General features: G+C 40.5%; 4 protein-coding genes across 4 annotated transcripts; 2 read left to right on the forward strand and 2 right to left on the reverse strand.

Annotated features, from left to right (window-relative positions):
• Positions 1–732: 732 nt before the first annotated feature.
• LOC6567511 (papilin) lies at positions 733–1,941 on the reverse strand. The gene is made up of 3 exons (XM_032740112.2): positions 1,776–1,941; positions 1,510–1,654; positions 733–1,443 (listed from the first exon to the last, which is right to left on the reverse strand). Exons 2-3 carry the CDS (start codon positions 1,598–1,600, stop codon positions 1,016–1,018), a joined length of 519 nt encoding a protein of 172 aa, XP_032596003.1. The 5' UTR covers positions 1,601–1,654; positions 1,776–1,941; the 3' UTR covers positions 733–1,015.
• An 11,656-nt stretch (positions 1,942–13,597) lies between these two features.
• Positions 13,598–14,591, forward strand: LOC6567510 (allergen Tab y 5.0101). Its single transcript, XM_001993603.3, has 3 exons — positions 13,598–13,735; positions 13,798–14,198; positions 14,258–14,591. The coding sequence occupies exons 2-3, from the start codon at positions 13,801–13,803 to the stop codon at positions 14,556–14,558; spliced, it is 699 nt and encodes a 232-aa protein (XP_001993639.2). The 5' UTR covers positions 13,598–13,735; positions 13,798–13,800; the 3' UTR covers positions 14,559–14,591.
• Positions 14,592–14,948: 357 nt separating this feature from the next.
• Positions 14,949–17,106, forward strand: LOC6567509. Its single transcript, XM_032740150.2, has 2 exons — positions 14,949–15,446; positions 15,510–17,106. Exons 1-2 carry the CDS (start codon positions 14,949–14,951, stop codon positions 16,851–16,853), a joined length of 1,842 nt encoding a protein of 613 aa, XP_032596041.2. The 3' UTR covers positions 16,854–17,106.
• Positions 17,107–19,518: 2,412 nt separating this feature from the next.
• On the reverse strand, positions 19,519–22,321 carry LOC6567508 (homeobox protein 5). Its single transcript, XM_001993601.2, has 2 exons — positions 21,874–22,321; positions 19,519–21,576 (listed from the first exon to the last, which is right to left on the reverse strand). The coding sequence occupies exons 1-2, from the start codon at positions 22,264–22,266 to the stop codon at positions 19,615–19,617; spliced, it is 2,355 nt and encodes a 784-aa protein (XP_001993637.1). The 5' UTR covers positions 22,267–22,321; the 3' UTR covers positions 19,519–19,614.
• Positions 22,322–22,698: the final 377 nt, after the last annotated feature.

Here is a 22,698-nt window from a genome sequence, read left to right on the forward strand (position 1 = left end):
GAGTGGTAATTGCCAATCGAAATTTGCATTTGCATGCACAAATCGTTGAGGTCGTAAAATTTTATAGAAATTGTAACACATTCGCAGAGTGCGGCAATTAGAGGCGGATTATGTGGGCTCGCTAGATTTAGTACTTATGATACCGTCATACCGTATTGTACATTGTACATCCAGCTAAGCTGTGCCCAGCTTCAAGCTAGCGGTTCTATTTATTACCATAAATAATTGTCAAAGCCAGAAAAGTCAACTGATATACAGTCGCTGTTTGGCCCAGCATGGCCTGCCCTGGCCGGGTACTCGTGTTTATTTCAGCTTACGGCACACTTAAAAGGCTGCAAGCCGACTACGACAACGGCAATGGCAACGACAACTTCTATGGCACACCCCTGACGTCATTTTTTGGTGGGTGCAGCAGCGCCAAGCAACAACAGCAGCAACAGCAACAACAACACATTAATGTTGCCCTGCATTGCTCATAATAAAGTCATTAGAATGTGCGATACGATTCTGGATCATAAGTCGGCATTCGATCGCACAGATTGAGGCGTTAATTGTTTAGTTCCGCTGCATTGGCTACGCAACTTGTGCTTGTCTCTTTTTGTTATTTTTGTTGTCGCTTGAGGCTCTGTACACACTTAACACAACTTCCGCACTAAGCGACACAATAATTTATTCTGATAAAATCTAAAATTGACATTCTAAGTAATTTGGAGTAGTGATAATCTGAGCTTGAGTTGTACATTTATTTATATTATATATGTCGAGATTATAAAGTTCTCATAATTGAAATATATATTTAAAATATTAAAATATTTTATATTATTGACTTGCGATATACATTTTTCAATATTAATATGTTGAAATTATAAAGTCTCCCTAATTGGTTTTATTTACATTTTGTTTTTGTCTTAATTTTCATTTTTATTTCCATCAAAAGGTCGCCCTTGTTAGCTTTCAGCTTTTGCATTATTTTATTTCACTTCGATTAATTTATGGCTTTCCTTATAACTTTTCATTATTTTCCTTCTCTTTTAGTGATATCCACATATTTTCCATCATCATTGTCAAGTTCATGCTTTTTATTATTTTGTGGATCGTCTGTTTCACTATTAGCAGCTTCCTTACTATTTTTCTTTTCCTCAATATTTTCCAAATCATCGTTATCCGATTTTTTGGAGTTTCCTCCATCATACTCAACATAATCCACATGGTCTAGATAATCTTCTTCAAAGTCTACCTGAACAATTTCGTCATAATCGTTATTATCACTCTTCGAAATTGGGTTGCAAGCCTGGCGACATTCTAATTCCGATGCGAACCGATTTGGATTTCCACCACAGCCACTGTAAATAAAATGGGAGCATTTTTGGGCAAATGGGTCGTAGCCGAACACTCTAAATTTGCCATGACATGGGCCTGCATTAACACGAAACAAACACTTCTCTGCAAATACATATAGGGAAGATAAGCTACGTTAATATTCCTTTGAGAATGATATGCTAGACTTACCGTCCCTTACAAATGGAGCTCTTGTCCATTCATTTATCGCTGAAACTCCCAAAATCGAACTCAGCAAAATGCACAACGAAACAAACTGCATGGCTCAAGTTGTAATTGGCTACTGAATTCAGTTGGTATGACTAAATCTCGTAACCTGATAAGGTATGTGTTTTGTGCCGATTGAGTTATTTAAAATGAAAAAGTGTTCATTGTATAAGAAACTTTAATTAGGTCTGTTACTGTAGCTTTGTGATGCTTGTATTTCTTAATATTACCTGGCTTATTTTATATAATTTTGTTCTCACACTCCGTCAGCTCCCCTGATGATGAGTATTTGACGTTCCCTGAATGAGGTGCTCTGTAGTCAATTGGCATTGAAGATTGAGTGCCCATTGTTGGCAGGTAGGATCAACATGTTGGCATTCAAAATGTTGCTAACGATGCACAGTGGTTTTAACCCAACTCAAAGCTCACTTTCTAGCTAAGATATTTAAATTTAAATTTTTCGCAAATAAAATGTAAGTGTTTTAAATTTAGTGTAGCTATCCCCAAATTTGAAAGGAAAGTGTTCATGTTACCGAAACACAATTCTGATTTAAGTATGCTAGTTTTCGTGATCGTTGTTTTATCGAAACGGTTGCCTTACATTTTACGAGTAGTCACAAGTAGAGCAGTTTCTCTTATTTGATTTAGAATGAATCACTGTGCACAAGGCTTCTTGCTAGCCATCATTATTGGCCGTCTCATCATTGTCGCACGACTCACGACGGTGATAAATAATCATCAGTCTGCTGACTGTGTACGAGTCCAAGTGCAGTCTTGCAAAGTCTGCGGAGTACAGCAAGTCCAGAGTTCTTTTGCCCTCTATGTGTTTCTAATTAAGCTTCGGCAATTGCAGGTACTCGTAATTGCATAAGAAGTAACGGCAATTGCTGCTCCTGTGTCTACTGATGCTGCGCCCTGCTGATGCTGCCCAAGTCAAGCCCAAGTGCAATCGGCCGAGCTTAACTTCTCGTTATTATCGCCATCGCTGGCTCTTTTTGGGTAGTTCATAGCAGAGACGGCAACAGATAGCAACAGTTGGCAATGACATTTCAATGCATTTATGATGTTTATCTTGGGCAACAGGCCATGCAAAGTGCACTCATAGTATAGTATAGTAGTGCTCTGCACCGATTTCGATAAATTGAGCACGTTTTCTAAGGCAGGGCCTTTATCAAAACAACTTCATCATCAGCAGCTTATTGATCTCCTGGCCGTGTTTGTCTGCCTGATTTTTTGGCTCGCTTAATTGGCCACTGTTGGCCATTTGGTTTGACCTAAAAGCACTTTTTAATGAAAACCACACAAAAGACGCCGCAACAGCAGCTGCTGCTGTTGCAACAAGGCGAACCTTAGATCCTACTCATAATTTATTTGGACTGTTTCTGCGGCTCAGATTTATTTTGGGCTCTTTCGATTACCATACAATTAGAGCAATGCAATAAGCATTCATAAAAATGCACATGAACATTTAATAGACATGTGTATTTCTTGGTATTTTATATGTACATATTTTTGGCTTATGCAAATGCAAGGTGCCTTAAATACAAGATCACAATATGAAGTACATTCCTAAATATAGGCATATATTTAAGTAAGTATATTTGATATTAGATGTGGTCGCTACTATTTTTTTTACATTTTTTTTTTGTTTGGAAAGTTTTGCTATAGGCACAAAGTTTACTGCTACACAGTAAGCATGTTGACCGTTAAGTGCCATTAAACAGGCAACTACTGCTGCTGCTGCGGCTCTGGCTCTGGCTGTGGCAGTGGCATTGTTGTTGCTGCATTTGCTCTTGCTATTGCAGTAGTGCCGCTTTCTAAGAGAAGAAGAAAATGAAGCAGGTGCGCAATTGTCAATTTTCTTTCTTGCTGCAGCAGAAATATACGGAGACACAAAAAAAAAACAATGAATAACAAGGTGAAAAGAGGTCCATGAGGCATCGAAGTTTGGATACACTTTAATTTAATTTGCAAATACCTTGAAATATAGTTTAATAATCTTAGTTATGATTAAGAGAAAAAATAAGTGCATATTTAAATAACCCATAAACTTTTCGACTTTAGCTTAAGAGCTTAATTGATTGTTAAACTCACTCCAGCTTAACATGCTACCTTTCATTATTAGTGTATTTCCATCTCTGATTATTTGCGGCACAGGTTTTTATCAGTCGCATATCGGTTTGACATAGTAAGTAGCTTTTGTTGCCTGTTGTCAGTTGTTGTTATTCTTGCTGTTGCTGTTGCTGCTGCTGCTGCTGCTGCTGCAAGTGGCCAGCCGTTGTGACTGTGATTATTATGATTGTCCAGTCAAGCATGGACGATGCCGATGCCTGTGCCGATGTTGATACCGATGTCTATACCGATGTTGGTACCGATGCAGAATGTCGACGTCGATTGCTGCTGGCCACAGTATCGGTAAGATTTATGGCCTTTTCCTACCAAGATTTGGCAACGGCGCTTGTTCTACGACCTGTTGTTTATACACATCTTTATAGGTATATTTTTGTATGTGTGTCTGTAGCATATATCTTTTATATGTTCATTTGTATTGTTTGCAATAATAACTATAATTTGCGTGATTTATGATTTGGTTTTGTGACATCAATTTGGAGTTTTCCCGGCCAAACCAGCGACCAACTTTGCAACTTTCTTGTATGCAAATACTCACAGATCTGCAACTTTCCGATGGTGGATTATTGGTTTCCAGCTTAGCTTTTTAGCTTAAATAATAATAAATTAATTTGGGGAAATAAAATAAAAAATAAAAGAATATATAAGCCTAAGAACACTTAAGGAATTTGAATGTAGCACGATTCATTATTTATATCTTCAACTTTTTATTTCCTCATATTTTACTCTTAATTTTAATAATAGTTCACAAGAGGTTTAAATCGCTAATTTAGTAACAGCTCATCGACAAGTTGAGCGAACAACAATTAAAATTAAATAATAAATTGAAATATAGTTTCAAAGAAACACACTACAGAGAATGTTCTTAAGAGTACATCTAAAAAAGGAGGGTAAATAGGTTTCACCAAATGGATCGGCCAATTTTCAGTAAAGTACTTTGATTTTGAAATTTTATTTTCAGAAATTTCTAAGATTTGCTGAAACTTTAACGATCGCCCTCGTTGCTTTCAAGCATTTGAATTCTTTTGCGTCAAATATGTTGGCTTACCAATCCCTGTCAAGTACGCAAAGCAAAAACTTTAACGCACAGGAAAATGCCATAAAACTATCAAATATAATTGTCTATGTCACTCGTTCTCTGCTGGAGAGACTGTGGCTATTTTCTGTTCTCAGTCCTCGGTCGCAGCCGGTCTGTTTTGTCTGGCCGTTGTCTGCCGTTTTCGCAGTGTCAACGATAAATTTCATAGATCATAATTTATTTGAACGCCGCTTACGGGTATGGCATTTGATGGGGCCGCCTTGTCGCGACCAATAGTTGAATATTGTTGGGGCAAATCTATTGGGGGAGATCTGGTGTGGGCACTGCCACTGCTTGATGTCACATAAAGTCGGCAAACTAATTTCCGCTGTATGCTAATTAAAAGTGCCAATGGCATGGCTGCCAATGGGCAAATTGCAGTGAGTTTTGTATAGGGAGCAAATAGTAGAGCAAAACAAGTGCCTGATCGAAGTTCTAGGAAGTGCAGCCGGCGGCACATGCTGCGCCTGGCTCTGCCATGCCCAACCAAGCAGCCAGTCGTTTCGTTATGCTTTAAATGAGCAATTTAACAAGCAGACAGCAGTGGTTGAGCTCGAAGCTGCCGCTGCCGCCGCTGCTGCTGTTGCTGCTGTTGCTGTTGCTGCTGCTGCATGTGGAGTAAGAGATCAAAGATAGAAATCTCGGCAAGAAGCGGCAGACAGTGGCAAACAGGCACACGGCGCTGGGGGCTCAGGCAGCTCAGGCGGCTTAGCTGGTTAGGGCTATTGCTTGTTGTTGTTGTCGACTTAATAGCGGCGCTTGGCACTGCTGTTGCTATTGCTGATGTTGTGGCTGCTGTTGCGGCTGCTGCTGCTGCTGCTGCACTTGAAATTGAATCTGAAGGAAAATCGTGCACATTCTGAGGCGACACCGAGATGCGGAAACGGCAGCACAACAAGCACAGAAGCCGTTAGTTAAACTGCTGCCAGTGCCAGCGGCCAGCGTCCAAGTGCAGCTGCATCCCGATCGACGCTGCCTCGAACCCTGCCCTTGTCGCCTGTCATAAAAGGCTGCCCGGTTTCTTTTTTGAGGCATATTAATTATTTTTTCGGGCTTTTGTCGTTGCTGTCGTTGTGGTTGTTGTTGCTGTTATTGTTGCTGCTCTTGAGGATATGTCCGGAGTTGGGCCTGGCCACAAAGCCCGCAGCTGCTCCATGCGCCATGGTCAAAACGCCCGCCAGCGATTTTTTGGCAGAGATTTCTGGCGTTGTTGCTTGTGGTTTTTGGCTTGACTTTGGCTTGGCGAATCGTGGCCTGCCAGAGAGCTAGAGCAAAAAGCACACCAGCAATGAAATTTTTCGTACATGTTATTGTCCATGTCCCTGGTCCACTGTTGTTGTTTTTGTTGTTGTTGCTCTAATGTTGCCGTCTCGCTCGCCGCTCTGGGCCCTGGCAAGTCGAGCCACCCATGGCGGGTTCAATCGGGTTTCGTTACAGTTTTACTATGGCTACATTGTTGAACGGAACGTACTCGTAGGAGAGAGGACTGGGGGAGACTGGTCGCCTAGTTGTCTTTTAGCGTTTGGCATTTTCAATTTCATGTTTTCTTGCTGTTGCTGTTATTGTTGCTGTTGTTGCTCGGTTTCTGTGAAGCACGATAAGCATTTCTTTTGAATTCGTTTTGTTGTGAGGGCGTGTGCGACGGTTGCGGCCAAAAAGCACACCAAAAATCACAGTTACATCAAATTGTTAATTCGTTTCATTTTGCACTGGCTGCGACTCTGATATCAACTCTTGTAGCTACCGTTGCTTCCAGCACTCCAACAACAATCGCTACAACAACTTGAGGTCAATTGAAATAGTGCATAAAATCAATTGACAACTTTTGTGGCTGTCGCATAAAAGAAACCGTTGAAGTTTCGTCTGGTTCCACTAATTTACCGACTGGATTCGTTCTGGTCAAATTCAATATTGAAAGCATGCCAATTGTCGCATTATAGATGGCCAATTTATTACGTTTCATTTGACATAATATTACATTTCGAGTACCTCATTATACAAACTCATAACTCACTGTCAGATTACCTTACAGCTAATTAGACTACATACATCAATAATTGTATGTTTCTAATGTATGATTGTAAATAAAAATGAAATTTATGTGCTGTGTACCGTGTTGCTAGATCGTAATTGTTTTTCATTATCTCCTCGTTCTGAACGCTTACATTTTATTTTTGTTTTTCATTTTTCCCATGACCACAAATTCTGTAGACTCGCCCACTTGCCACCGTTTTGGCCTCGATAGATTTTCTTAACTAAATTATGAGCAACTAAATTCAAAGTATCAAAGTGGTAGACGGCAGATGTGCCATGGAATTTCCACATAAATTTCAATTTACCTGCCTCACAGAGAAATTGGCAAAGAAAGCGATGCATCTGCTGTTGCTGCCGCAAGCCGATAGCGGCCTACGCCTGCACCGTCCAGTGCACCACACCGCACCACCAACACGTTCGCTGCCGCCACCCACTGTTTTAATTAAGTCGAAATGCAAATGAGTCGCAACTCGTCTGGGCCGGGTTGGGGGCGGTGTTTAGATCGGACTCTTCTATGCGATTAATTGCGCAAAACTGGCGTGGCATTTTCCTGCGAGATATTTGTACCAGTGAAAGCCGCTGATGCACCACAGCGGTGGCATCTTTATTTTTATGGCACTGCCTTGATAAGTATCGCTGGCACAGTTGAGAAACTCTTTGCGATCGATGTGATCTTCAATGTGCTGGGTCTGATAGCCCAGCAAACGCCAAATCACTTAACAATCAACAGTAATAACAACAACAACAACAATATCGATAGACGCAAACAACACCCATAACTACAGCTGCGACACTTTTGAAACTCGTTTGACAGCGATATTATGCGGAGATCGATTCGAGCCGAACCCAGAGCAAAAGCTGGGGGACCCAGTGCCAAAGACAAGTGCTAGTTGCAGTCCCAGTGCGCCAGTGCCAAGTGCCAGCCGCGTTAGATTAATTTCCAAAGGCTGTCATTAAAATTCCAACGGGCTGCAATTTATACGCCACACACATGCCATAGTCAGCCCCGATTCCGTCTTTGCCTAGTGTGCAATTTTTAATAAAAACAGCTTTATATTTATGATATCAGAATATGGCAAAAGAAAAACTAAATACATCGACAAACGACGGCAACATCAACAGCAACGACAACGACGACCACGCGCCGCTCGTTAGCCTGCTCGAGAGACCAAGACAACATCATCAGTGTGCAACGTGCAACTTGCAACGAGAAGCAGAAAACGGCGGCCTGTTGAAATTTGCATGACAAACTCAAACTCATCCATCAATCACGAAATGCAGTTGGAGTTGCTAACTCGTTAGGACCACTTGGCCAAATAATTTCACTTTTAATTACATATTTATTACTAGTCACAAGCATACGTGCGTATGTATGTATATATGGATGTATGAATATATGTATATAAGTATATGTACTATATCAGCCGCTTTGTATCGTATGTATGACAAGCAAATCGCTGATGTCGACGCTTAACATACATTTTAACTTGTCTTTTGCATAATGCGTGACAAGCTGCGACGATGGCAGCTGGATGAGTTTCAGCGAGATCTGAGACGCCTGCGGCTTTTAGCACGGGCGGCGCCACAAAATCAATTTGCTGCCACGCAGTGCGTTATCAGTGCGTGTGCGAGCGAGAGTTCAACGCATTGAGCTGCTTGGATAGATGCTGATGACAGCGTCACCTGTCGTCGCTCGTTAGCGTCATCATAAATAATTTTAGCAGTTTTTCATTGCAAAATCTATGGAAATTTATGACAACTCACGTCGGGTGCTGGATCAGCACGGGCGCATGGTAACCGATCGGCGCTTCCTTGTTTTTTTGTCGGCCGTGTGCATTGATAACGAAATGACCATAATGGCCATTATGGCTATGCATTTGTCTGTTGTTGCCTTTTGTTGCTGTTTCTGTTTTCTGTTTCAGCTGCATACGTTGCATGTCCATGTTATTGCAGCTGCCCGCTGTGCCACGAAATGCATTCAACTTTTGTTTCTCGCTCTCTCTCTCTCTCTCTCTCTCTCTCTATCTCTCTAGCTGTGGCCAAAAACACAAAAAACAAAAATAATTGTAAATCGTTAGATTTATGACCAAAAACATAGCCACGAATTATGACGCCGATCACAGGTGGAAATCGCATGCTGATTTCTACTTGATTTGCTTGCCATATAATTGCAAATTGTATTTGTTTAAACACGTTCACATGTACCTGAGCATATATATGTATATATATATATATATTTATATATATATATATGCATTGGTCGCTTTGGGGTCCCAGCTTGGTATCCACGAAATTGGCATCAGGCCAGCGCACGTCGCATGTTGTTTATATGTTCAATATGTTGTTGCTGTGTTTGTTTTTATTGTTGTTGTAATTCATTCGCTGCACGCCCACGTAAACACTCGACTATTGTATGAGCACAAAGAGAGGTTCAGTGATTGCCCATTGGTACAGCTTTGAATGATGTGTCTTGACGTGTCTTTTTGGCATCCAACAGCTCATCCATTGCGCACTCAAGTGTGTGCCTTCTGCGTTGTTCACAAATCGTTATTATTATTATTATTATTGTTGTTGTTTTATTGTTATTATTATTTGTGATGTGCGTGTTTTGTAATTAAATAATTAAATGGACAATCAATCAGTTAAATTTGATAATTATTAGTCGACGCATTTACCATCATATATGTCGTGAAAACGAAGTACAATATCAAATTGAAATAGCCTAGCTGACAAAATTTTAATATATCTAGCTTACCTAATGGATCTGCAAAGCTTTAATAACTTGAGAGCCTTCAAAAAAATGATTGCTCAGTTATCGTTTAATGAGCTGCAGCTGCGATTCGTACAGGCTTTTAAAGTGGCATCCTATTTCGCTGGATGGTTCGGATCTACATAGGACTGGTGCGAGTGCCACGTGCGTGCTCCATTTCTACTGCTTGGCATAAAGGTGCCAATGTGGCAAATGTTGTGAGCTTAACATTTTTATGGCTAACATAAGTCGACTTAGAATGTAGTAAATGTGGCAGACTCCAGCCGCTGTGCGTCTGCTACAGGCCAGTATCCAGTGGCTGCACTAACAAAAAAATATGTATTGAAATTAGAAAATTTTTAAAATATTTTTCCAAAGCAGCACTAATTATTTTTTAAATACTATTTTTATAATTTACACACATAACAGCTTATCAATTGTCAATTTATATGTGTGATTGCCTCTTAGATGTAGTGGAGATATATCATAATCTTATTTGCCTTATTATTTTCTAAGATTATAGATAATTTCTGGAAAATATGATTATACAACATCAAAGGGGATTTCTGAAAAGTATTAATGGATAAGCTACTAATTCTTGCTATTTTTTTTGTGAGATTAGAAGGATTGTATTTAGACCGACTTAAATTGTATCTGATATTTTTTCAGAGTGTGTCGATCAGGAGCTTGGATTGGAGCACAGTCTAGTCCAGGCTATGACACTTGAGGTATCGGTTTCATTAGCGAAATGTTTCCGTAAGAATGGCAAAAGGTCGCAATTGATGCCATTTACAAGGCGATGGCCATAAAGGTAACTACTTGCATGGGGAACCACAGTGGCACTGGCAATGGCATTATCCATTATAATTTGTATTGAATTTCGTTTGTGTTATCGCGAGTGCTGGCATCGCAGGTGATTTGTTTTTGCTCGGAAAGTGTGGCAAGAAACTCAATAAATTTATCAAATTGAAAAATGTGCAATCGAAATCAAAGCAAAGCGAGTTCAGCAAAAAACAGCTACAAAATAAATAAATAAATACGTATATATGAATGTATATACATATATTGAGTGTTGATTTTACGCGGAATTGGGCAAACAATTCGCATAGCGCTTTGCAATCAACGACTTGCCCCACCTAACCCTGTTGCGGTTAGGGTATACAAACGACTTGCGACAAAATGACGAAATTTATGGCTCATTTTTGTTTAGTTGCAAAGTGCAGCCGCCAATAGAAGCTGTGCACTAGGGCGTGGCATGTTGCAGTATGGTGCTGCAGGGGGACTTACTTCGCTGTCAGCAACAAATGCAAAGCGCCAAAAACTGCGACACTTTGTATAAATTGTGTCGAAAAACGGCAGCGGGCATCGCGTCGCGTCGCGTCCAAGTGGAACGCCAACGCTGGCAGGGACAGCTATAGAGCCAAATGTCTGCCAAAGACAATTTGTTGCTTACCAGGCTAGTCTTACCCGGCTAGCTTGCTGGCTGGCCACACCCCCTCGGCCAAATGCAACAAATTATTGTCATCAATTTTTAGATGCAAAGCTCGAGGAGTGACATTTATTGAAGCGTGGCTGAACGTTGAGGCCGGCGGCCTCAGCAGCCAGCCCGCTCAGGATGCAGCCGGACGTGATTGCTCACGTTGCTCCACATTGTAGGCGACTGGTTGGCTGGCTGACAAACGTTGTTGTTGTTATTGTTGATTATAGAGTGGCACAGCCTGGCCAGACTGCCGAGACTAGGAATGACACGTTTTTCCGCAGATTACTAGGAAACGATGGCAACAATGGCCACAGCGATGTGATGCCAACAAGTAACAAGTGGCCATCGGCCGACCTCTTAAATTAGCACCGATTTGGCGTTTTTTGTCTTCTTTTTGGCTGGGGCTGCTTCATTAACGTCGAAGCAGCTGAATAGCCGAAAAGTAAAAGCCCAAAATTATGACCATATTTGTGGTAAATTATGATACCCTTTCATAAACCAGCACTGGGGCAGCTGCAACCACACCAACGACCTAGCAAAATGGGCTGCATCTATGGTTTTGACTTGGTTTAAGATGTGGCCAACCGAAGGACTACTTAAAGGCCAAACACTCCAAAAAAGTCCATGGAAATTTACATTGTGCTGGACAATCGCCAGTGCTTGACTTGCTATAAACTATGCCATTTATCATACATACTATGGCGAGACCGATATATACACATTTTGTCAGTCCGCTTTTGGGCTTTTGCTATTTTCACCATTTCTTTCGCTTTTCAATATGCGGGCAACAACTGAAACCCGACAACAATACCATTGTTGTCAGGCACACGTACATACGACTACTCCAAAAAGGCTACCGTTTTGTAGCGCCCGTTGTTTCTGCGCCACTTATCCATTGACCGAGCTGCGTGCCAACTTTTGAGTGGTGCACCATTTGGCCCGTGCATGTGTCGTAGCCACTAACAATAACAGCGACAATGACTGGACAACCAAAATACCAGATTTGAGCTACTAACAAACGGAAATATGTCACACTAAATATACTTTGCAGAACTGCGAGAATGGTTTTCATTTTCAGGAGTGGCCATTAGTCAAAACAGAGCTTGTCTATGATATACACAGTATACAGATCTAAGGCAACAAAAGTTCTTGCCGCACCTTTATTATTGTATGAGAAATACCAATTTGAATATGGCATATATGATTGGATTTGGAATCTAAATTTATTTATTTTCCAAATCGATTTGTAGTTCAATAAAGTTTGTTCATCTTTAATTTTTACAATTGCAGCCAATGGTGAAAACACTTTTAACTTGATTAGTTTCCAAACTTATAATAACTGATGAAAGCTAAACTGATTTTCGTCAGGAATAATCTTTTTATAATGGTCCGTTATTCAAAAGAGTTGTAATTACAAATTTATGGTTAGAAATAATAACTAAACCGCTTAAGAACAAAATTTCTTGCATAAAAAATGACAATATTATGTGCAACAGTAACAGAAAAGAAAACATACTGAGAATGCACTTGTGAACTGTGAGGCATTCAACAAATTGTCTTGGTAGACACAACGATGCCAATTAAAGACTCCATATGACCCACAGCCCAAGTTGGACGGTCATGTGATGGTAGGCTTTCCATTCTGCCACTGTTTTTTATGTTGTGCCTGGTTTTTTGATATGCGCAGCTAATTGACCGACAACAGCGGCCTCAAATGCTGCACTTCATCATCAAAAAAGTGAGACCTACTCGAGTGGCGCAGCATTACGTCAACGTCAACTTAATTTGGCGGTTAACAAGCATGGGACACAGTCGAAGATGGAGTCCGCGCTCGAGTCCGAGTTCGAGTCTCAGCTGGGGCTGGAGCCAGCGCGGGTCAAGTGCTGACGCATCTGCCAAATCGAGTGAAGTGCACCAAAACTTGTAGTAACCAAAATAAAAAATGCTTGAAAAATAATGAGAGTTGTTTCTGTGCTTGTTTTTGTTGTTATTATTGTTGTTGTTACTCTTGCTGTAGCTGGCAGCATCATTAAGAGTGATCATCTGTCAGGCAGCTTGAAACATGAAACATGAAACATGAACGAGATCTCTGCCTCATTTAAGTTTTTCTTTTGGTTTTGTCTGTTGCGTGGCTTTGCGACAGCTCATTACGATTATATCCATATTTCCATTTCAGAAACTTGAACTTATGAAATTTTCAATTAAATAAGTGGACTCTTGCTGTAAGCACATTGGATAGCAAACTTTATTAATCTTTGGACGTGAAAAATATACAGAATTGGAAAAAGTTGTTCAAATATCTGTTTTTGCATTTAAGCTTACTAAACTAATACATTAAATATTCCACGAAAAATAAATAAATGTACTTTTTGTTTTCCTATAATTTGTATCGTCTGCTTTCCAATAAAAATTATTTTTTCAAGTGTTTTTTAATGACTTGATTTCACAGCTGTTGCTGATTGGCATTTGTTATTTTTAGCAACACAGCTGACTCAACGCCTGAACAAAAATCTATAAAAGTGGGTAGTCTGGATGAGACTCTCAAGTATTATACGCGTAGAGCTTGAGCTCAATGACCATGGCCTTAAGCATTATTAAGAACTTATTAATTTTGCAGCTGATTTTTTTGCATTGCCTGGCGAGAGATTCGGGAGTAGAAAGCGTCTATTGCAAAACCCCTCACTGCGGCTTAAGGAATTTAGCGTGCGGGAATAAAAAAGTATGTATTAAATATGAATCAACTTAAGTCATAGGCAATTCTTATTTACATTCTTCTTATAGAATATGAGCAGTTCGTGTATGCCTGGCGCTAAAATGATATCCTTAGCTCCCCATAAAACGCACCTATTGCATTTAATTAACAAATTTCGTAATAAAGCTGCCGCTGGCTATACACGCACCTTGTTTCCTGCCGGACGTATGGCACGGATGGTGTGGTCCGCAGAGCTGGAAAACTTTGCGCAAATGTACATTAAGAAATGTGCAAGTGATTTGAGACCCTGCATGGCCTCATCACAGTTTACGGTCATTGGCAGTATCTACGATGGGCTGAGCTACACGGGGAAGCCGAACTTACACAAGGTTACTGAAATCACAGATGAGCTGCTGAACGGTTGGTTTGAAGATGCACGGTTTGTGACGAGACAATTGCTGTTGCATTTGACAACCGATTTTCGTAGACCGTAAGTACCAAAAGATAACTATGTCTATTAGTCTTCTGAGAGATCGAACTCTTTCATAGAACTGTGCGTCTATCCGTATTACTAATGGCGGATCGCAATACACATGTGGGCTGCAGTGCAATGAGATTTGCAAGTGGCTTTGTCAACAACTTTCACATGGCCTGCGCCTTCGCTACTGACAATATGCGAAATAAACCCATTTATAAGATTCATGCCGTGCCAGGTAGATTGTGTAAGAAACGCGATGATACTTACCGGAATTTGTGCGCCATCGGTGAAAAATATAATAATCGCCACAAGTATCAGGTTGGTGAGGTGCTCCCAACCTCGGTTGAGGTCTTAGCTGGGTCAACTCTGTGAACGGTTAAATTCAATAAAATATATTTTCACATATCTCCTAGGAATTTCTTAATTTTTGTTAACGAATTTTTGTCATTATTTGAAAACTTCTGCGATACATAATAACGGAAGGCATTTTATATTATGGTGATACGATATAATTAACTGTTCGGGTGACTTTTGCCGTTATTACACATCGCTGCTACTACACCACAGTTGCAGCTCATTTCGTTATAATTGATAGTACATAGTGTCCATGTAATCTCTTGGGTGTTGCTCTTTTTTGTTTGTACAATGCTTGTAAAGCGCTAATTTGATTTTTTTAATTGTCTTCACAGGGGATTCATTAGCAATCCCTTAAAAACGCAGAAGCAATAACCAATGTCATTCAGTAATTCGTCAGTGTCCACCATGAATAGTTCTTGGTTTATATTGTGCCTTCTGCTATTGACTATCAGGCCAACAGTTGGAACAGATAGTTCGGCTATGGTGCAACTACTAAGAAGCATTAAAGAACAAGATAATTTTAACTATTTGTTGTTAATGAAATATCACAATTCCAATGCTTCAGAAAAACTAATAACCGACTTTGGGGATAACTCTTTCGTCAAAAGCCTTATGGATAATCTGCAGATACCCGTTATGCAATTTGATGAGCGTGTTACCTATTTCCTGAATGACAATCACAGCAATCATGTGTTGTCTGTGGTTTACTTAGTCGGAACGGACCTGAGCGACAACGAAATTCTAATAAAGGCACTGGTTGCCAATTTGCGACTTATGACGACATCACGCGTGGTATTCATAGTGCAAATGAGTGAACCTAATGAGCCGTTTCTATATAAATTGTTCACATATTGCTGGAAAATGCAGATGCTGAATGTGCTGGCGCTATTCGAGGACTATCGGGTAAGATAAAGTCCCACAGCAATAATATGACTATCTATTGACTAAATATATTCTCTATCCTAGACAACCAACACCTTTTATAGCTATAATCAATTTCCCACATTTCAATTGGAGCAACGCATATATAAACCAAGCTTGCCCATCTATCCCGATCGTCTGAATAATCTTTACGGCTATCATGTGTCTATAATGATTGGTGGTGCTAGCCCTCGCATTATAATCTACTACAATAAACAAGGTGGTATTGTATATAAAGGCACATTGGGACACTTCATTGATGCCTTTCAACAAAGATATAATTGCACTTTTACGCAACCGAGAGTAGCTAAGCCGAATGTATTAGTTCCTTCGACGGATCTGGTGGTTGCCGTGCTCAATGGCACCGTGGACATAGGAATGGCCGTTACGTTCCCCTATCTATTGAACATGCGAACCTTTACATATCCTTATGAGCAATTGAATTGGTGCTTGATGCTGCCCATCGAACCAGATATACCACCTGCAATGTATTATTTGAATGTTTTCCAGCTGGACTCATTTTTACTGACTCTCGCTGTCTTGGTGGTAATTTCCATAACTCTTTCATTGCTTCTAAAACACAACGGCTATGATGTGCAACTTTATGAGTTTATATTACATGACAATTGCCTGAGAGGAGCTCTGGGACAATCCTTCCATGAGCTTCGTAATGTATCGATTCAGGTGCGCTCGATTTATATACAGATCTGCATATTGGGTTTTCTGCTCACTGCCTGGTACAACTCGTACTTCTCTGCTTATGTGACCAGTACGCCAAAGGAGCTGCCCTATCAGAGCTACGATGATATCTTGGCCTCCAATGTAAAAATTGTCGCTTGGGAACCGGAGTATAATGAGCTTATCGGACGAGCGGTCGCCTTTCGAAAATATGAACGGATGTTTCATATTGAGCGTAGTTTTGATAAATTCATAAGTATGCGTGATTCCTTAAATACTTCGTATGGCTACGTGATGACCTCCACCAAGTGGGTTGTCATTAATGAGCAACAGAATATCTTTAGCAAGCCGCTATTTCGGATGCGCGATGATTTCTGTTTCTTTAAAAATATACCACTCGGATTTCCAGTGCGTGAAAATTCCGTATATAAGCAGCCCCTACAAAAACTCATTCTGGAACTATCCGAAATGGGCTTGTATTCCTATTGGACGTCGAAAGGATATTCGGAGCAGGTTGAAGCAGGTGAAATGAAGTTCCTTGATTTAAGTGGACGCAGAGAATTTCGCGCGATGCAGTTGCAAGATCTGCAATACGTTTGGTATGGATTCGCTTTCATGATGGTGTTTTCTTCATCTGTTTGGTTACTTGAATTGTTTACAAATTGGCTAACACGTCGAAATCATAATCGAACTCAAGACTTGCCAAACTAATACAGATATTTGATGTTTTTTTTAAGTGTACTTTCTATTCGAGTTGACATTCATCTATGCTCTGTTGATTTTCTTTTATATTTCTTATCAATTTCTGGAAATATCTATTCTGTCTAAATGATTTCAAAATTCAGCCAACCTTCTATTAGTTGGTTAAGTGACCCACTAAACAACGAGGATCTGTCTTTGAGTTTGTAGGCTACTGTATCAATGTATAAATATATTAGATCGATGGTGTTGTTTACAATTTACGTTGATGGCTTAGCTTATTATTGTTATTAATAAATGTAACTTCAAAATGTTTGACATTTTCTTAATTTTGCGCTTCAAATAATTACAGTAATAGCTTATAGATATTAATTTGTCAGAAAGTTATTCAAGTTACAACCTCCGATCAGAAAATCGCTGTGTAAATGTTCAAATGGCAGGAGACTTTGGCTCAAAGTTCATCAAATGCAATTAAGATGCTTGTTCATTGGGGATACGGCTGACGGTCCCCCAAGGTGCCACGACGACGTCGACTTGAATATTGTGAGCCACCTGCGCCAGTAACTGGCGCCTCTTGAAATTCCCTAATCGACATGTTTCGATCTCAAATGACTTGCCGCTCACTGCGCCACTCGTTGGAACAGCCGTTTGCTGTGGCCCGATGCCAGATCTGGCCAAGATGCTTCGAGTAAAATGTTTTCTCTAATCTGCACTGATGTTTGCAGGCTGTTGGCGCATGCGGCACGCATTTGACTCCCCTCCCCCCCACCAAACCCGACTAGCACATCGCACGGCTGCAGCACAGCTCGCTGATGATGCTGTTAATGCAGCAGTAGCTGCGCACTTTGATTTTGACTGACAAGTGCCGCCAGTGTAATGTTGCAGCCGTTGCATTGGTTGCTGCTGCTGTTGTTGACATGCACAGCTGCGTGCGCTTTCATGCGCTTCCTTTATTGGAGAAAACTTATTATATGCCCCTGATGATCCTCGTTCAGCCTGGGGTCTGTAACAGGCGGTCGCCGTTAAAACTAATTAGCACAAAGCCAATGCTTGGGTACTGACAATGAGTGTAAGACTTTGATGTCTTCGCTTTTGGGTATGGCCATGAGTTAAATATTTCATTTAATTGTCAATAAAACTTGTAATTCTTTTTTATTTTGATGTTTAGTGCTTGCAATACTTAAATCTTTAATGTAAGACTTAACTACTAATGGGTAGCTGGATTTTTTTGTTTTTTTGTTTTTTGTTTCGCTTGCATAAATAATAACTAACAAACATTTAACTACATATATAATTTCATTGGGCCTAAAACTATGCGTAATATTTATATAAATATATATATATATATATATATATATATATATATATATATATATATAACTATATTCAAGTGTGCGTGTATATGAACAAGGGCTTAGGCAAATGCATTATAATAACTTTATTATGTACATAAACTAAATTCAATAAATTAAAAAATATTGCAAAGTTCACAGTAAGTATATGTATATAACAATAAATGTAACGTAACCCAAACACCAGAAAATAAACTTGTATTAAAACTATCACATAATAATTGGCAGTTTAATTAACATTAACATTAACACGAACTATTCATAGTTTTTAAATTTGTTTTACTTAGCTTAGACTTAATATAATTATAGCTCTTTTATTTATAGTACATACAATTTGCGATTCACACAGCGGCGAGTGTAAGAAGATGATTACTATGAAAACATAAATTGATTTTAAGTACCTAAGTATTAACGATTTATATATGAAATACAAAAAATAATGGCAAGTGCAATGCGATCAAGCATTTTATGATCTGTAAGTAGTGGCGCATTGGATTACTTGAACACTTCTCAGATTAACGAAAACGTGAGTATTATTTTAGTGATAAGAAATTACTTGTGAATAAAACAGATCCCTGAAGAGAGACATTGATGGTTTTTATAAATTCGAATATCTAAAGTAAAGTTTCTCGCTGAGTATTCAGCTCAAAGGCTTTGTTTTGTTTGCAAATGTATAGTTTTTACAAATAGTTTGTATTCATTTTAAGTGAAGTGTTCAAAATCATTCCGGTTACTGGCTCTTTCTTAAAATATGTCGTATTTACATTGACGAACGATATGCTAATTTGGGCAAAGCAACTAAAATGAAATACTTTTAATGTACAGGAAACGCTTCTCAAAATCTATTTTAGTTATTGTATAAATATATATAATTTATTTATTTATGATAGTTAGAAAAAAAATGTGGATGAGTTCATAGTTCGATTTTGTATTTGCAAGGAAGCGTTTGGCCTCATTTGATATCACCACTCGTAAATTTGCTTATTAGCTTCGTTTAAAATTGTATTCTATTTTTCTTCGCATTTAAAATTAATTAATAATATTTAAAATTGGATTTTACTTTAACTTGCTTTAAATTTGGCACATTTAAAATTAATTTGAGTGTGTTTTAGCATTACGTGTAGAAAACATTGAGTATTTTATTTGGAAGTGCATTTAGTGAGTTTGTGTGTTGTTATGTGGACTTGTCTTGATGTGTTTGTGATATAGGAATTGCACAGAAAGCTAAGATAGGAATTCATCAATGACGTTAATTCGATCAGGAATGATCTCTTGCTAGGAAATACATTCCTAAGAGTATTAGAGAAGTAATCTCTTATATTTTTTTTGTTTTTCTTTTTGTAAGTAAGGAACAAGAAATAGTTTGCGGTTTGTGTTTTTATTAAACATAGCCTATTCATATAAAAGCCAAGGTTGCCCCACTACCGGTTCGTAAGCAGACCGTTGGCTGGCGGTAATACTCCAGGTGGTGTATTTGGCCCACTCAGCACGACGCCGGCACTCATTAAACTGGGACTCGACACCACAGCAGTGGGCACCGCGCTGAGCTGTCGTTGTTGTTGCCCAAGACTCGCACCGGAGTTAGCTGCATTTGAGATGCCGCGCTGATGCTTGGCGGAGCCGCCTTTGATCAGATTGCCATTGTTCTTCTGGGTCATGTGCGTCTGATAGTGCTTGGCCAGGTGTGCCTTCTGTCGGAAGCTCTTGCCACACAGCGAGCATGCAAACGGTTTCTCGCCCGTATGCGTGCGTATGTGCACATTCACAGAATACTTGTCCTTGAACCCCTTCGAGCAAATGGAGCAATAGTGCAGTGAACGCTCTTTCCGCTGTCCACCTCCACCGCTGCCACCACCACTTGCCGTGCTTGCGCTGGCATTGCAATTGGCGGGCGGACTATTGCTGCTGCTACTGGCGCTGCCGCTCGAAGAGGAGCTGCCACCGTTGCCTATAACCACGCCTAGAACGCTGCCGCTGTTGTTGTTGCTGTTATTGTTGTTGTTGGCCACGTTAGGATTATTGTTGTTGTTGTTGTTGCTGCTGCTGCTGTTGGCGCTGCTGTTGCTGCGCTTGTACTGCTTCTTGGGCTTGCTAACGCCACCAATGCGACTACCTGTGCCCACAGCACTAGCCGCTGTCGATGTGGACACCTCGGCCTTGAGAGGTTGCGGTGGCGGTGGTTGTTGCTGCTGCTGCTGGGCATTGGTCAGGGGCTGTAGCTGTGTAGCTGTCGTTGCTATTGTTGTTGTCGTTGTGGCGCTGGGTGAGATTTGCATAAGCACATCGCTGCTGGTATAGTCTCCGGGTGTGGGCGTGCCAGTGCTGCCACTGCAGTACTGTTGCACCTCGTTGGCAATGCGCTTTATCTTCTCGAAGTCATCACTGAAGGCATTCTCCAGCGACAGGAACATGTCATCCACAATAATGCCACTGGCATTGCCCCCGTGCTGGCCGTGATTCGACGAGGACATATGTGCGCCTCCAGTCGCATGACTCATCGCTTGCGCATCCTCGAACATTTGCGCGGTATTTAACGTGGAGTCCGCAAAGCCCAGTGCATCCGCGGCATCGTCGGGAGTAAAGAGTAGTCTCCTCATTTCATCGTCCTTGACCACGGGCAGAGTAAGTCCGTTCTGCATGTGCAGCCCTTTGGCATAGCCTTTGCCTTGAAGGGCACTGCGCAGCAGGGACTCCGCGCTATTTTGCTCCGCTTCCGCATTGTGATCAGCCATGTGCCAGTCGTTGTTGTTGTTCTGGAACTGAGCCAACTGTTGGCCCAGCTCATTGACACCGCCGCCCGCAATGGAAATGGCTGTGACCAGCGAGGGTAGCGTCTGTCCATGCTGTTGAGATTGGGAAATACTGCTGAGGCCATTGGCATCTGCACCACTGACAATTACATCCTTGCCATCCGTACTGAAACCGCTGTCATCGTATGGATACTCCGACTTGATGTAGCCCGGAAAGCTGCCTAACAAACTGTCCAAGTCCAGTGCGCTGGGTAGTTGCTCAGTCTCGGCACGCTTGAGCCATGGCTCGCCTCCATTTAATACTGTCAATGTGTAAATCTGGCCGTCAGTTGTGTCCAGGCTGCTGATGGTGTCACTGCTGCTGCCCGCTGCACTCGAAGAGCTGCTGGCATTAGGTTGCTGCTGTTGTTGTTGCTGTTGTTGTTGCTGTTGTTGTTGTTGCTGTTGCTGATGTGGATGTGAATGCGACTGTGGTGATGTGGGACTGGGTTGGTTGCTACATCGAACATTGCCGGCATTGGCTGCTGTCGTGGCGCTGGCTGTGATCGGCTGCTGCTGCCAACAGTATCGATCGAGGTCCTCAAATATGGAGCTGGAGTCAAGGCGGCTGCTGTCCTTGTCCTGGTGCCAGAACTGTGAAAGATAAAACCATAAAATTCACGAAATTTAAATATTTTTAACAAGAATACTTTCGAACGTAAATTTAAAGTAAAAAACTTTCCCATCAATTGAATTTTTAATTTTAAAAAATGTTGAAATGAATAAATGCAAGTTCTCATTGCAAATTTCAGAAGCAATCTTTTTAATATTAAGAAATATGTGTATTGATTTTTATTTCATATCAGAATATAATAATACAATATAAATACATTCAAATTTAATTTATATCAAAAGAGAATTAAGAAAGTTGTAGAGATTTTGGAAGCTCACCTCATAGCCCTGTAACGTGGGATCGCCACCATTGCTGGAGCTGCCATTGCGATTGCAAACGGGGACAATAACTGCTCCCCCACCTTCGACACCGTCGTGTGTCATACTGCTGGTGGTTCTCGCACCGCCGCCGCAAATAGCCTGCTGCGGCGTTTGTGACGTTGTGGGCGTATGACCTTGGCTGTGGTTGTGACTGTGCTGTTGTGCGTGCTGCTGATTGTGCTGTTGCTGCAGGCTAACGCCTACGCCCACATCCATACCGACACCGATGCCAATGCCCATGTCCGGCGCTGTGACAAAATCGAAGAAATCCGTCTTAGAGAGATCCTCGGCACGAAAGGATTCACTTATATCCATGCCAGTCGATGTGGACATATCCTCAGTACCTATCATTTGTTGGGCGCGTATTTCCAGTTCGCAAATATGTTTTTAGTGCTGGGCTATATCTGAAATTCTTGTTGATAAACTGTGAAAGATTAGATGAAAAAGAAAATTGTTAGGAAAATTGTATTATTAATTGGACGTTAATAATTGTTATACGTAATTAAGTTTTTTTCTGATAAAAGGTTAGAATGCGTCCGTTAATAGAATAATATATATTTTACAATTTGAAATACATTCAATGTATTCGCAATCTTTATGAAATAAAGGCAATACGTCTAAAAGTAGTGCAAGTGTTAAAAAAAAAAAGTAAATAAACCGAAACTTGCTCTGAAAGCCGATTTTTTTATCACCATCCACGCCTTTGATTAGTAAACAGTTTTCCTCGTACTGTATGGGGACAAATACATTAATTTATTTAAGCCACTTGTCAGCTGGCTGCAT

Source organism: Drosophila grimshawi, unplaced genomic scaffold (assembly GCF_018153295.1).
Source record: "Drosophila grimshawi isolate 15287-2541.00 unplaced genomic scaffold, ASM1815329v1 contig_311, whole genome shotgun sequence".
Taxonomy (NCBI): Eukaryota; Metazoa; Arthropoda; class Insecta; order Diptera; family Drosophilidae; genus Drosophila; species Drosophila grimshawi.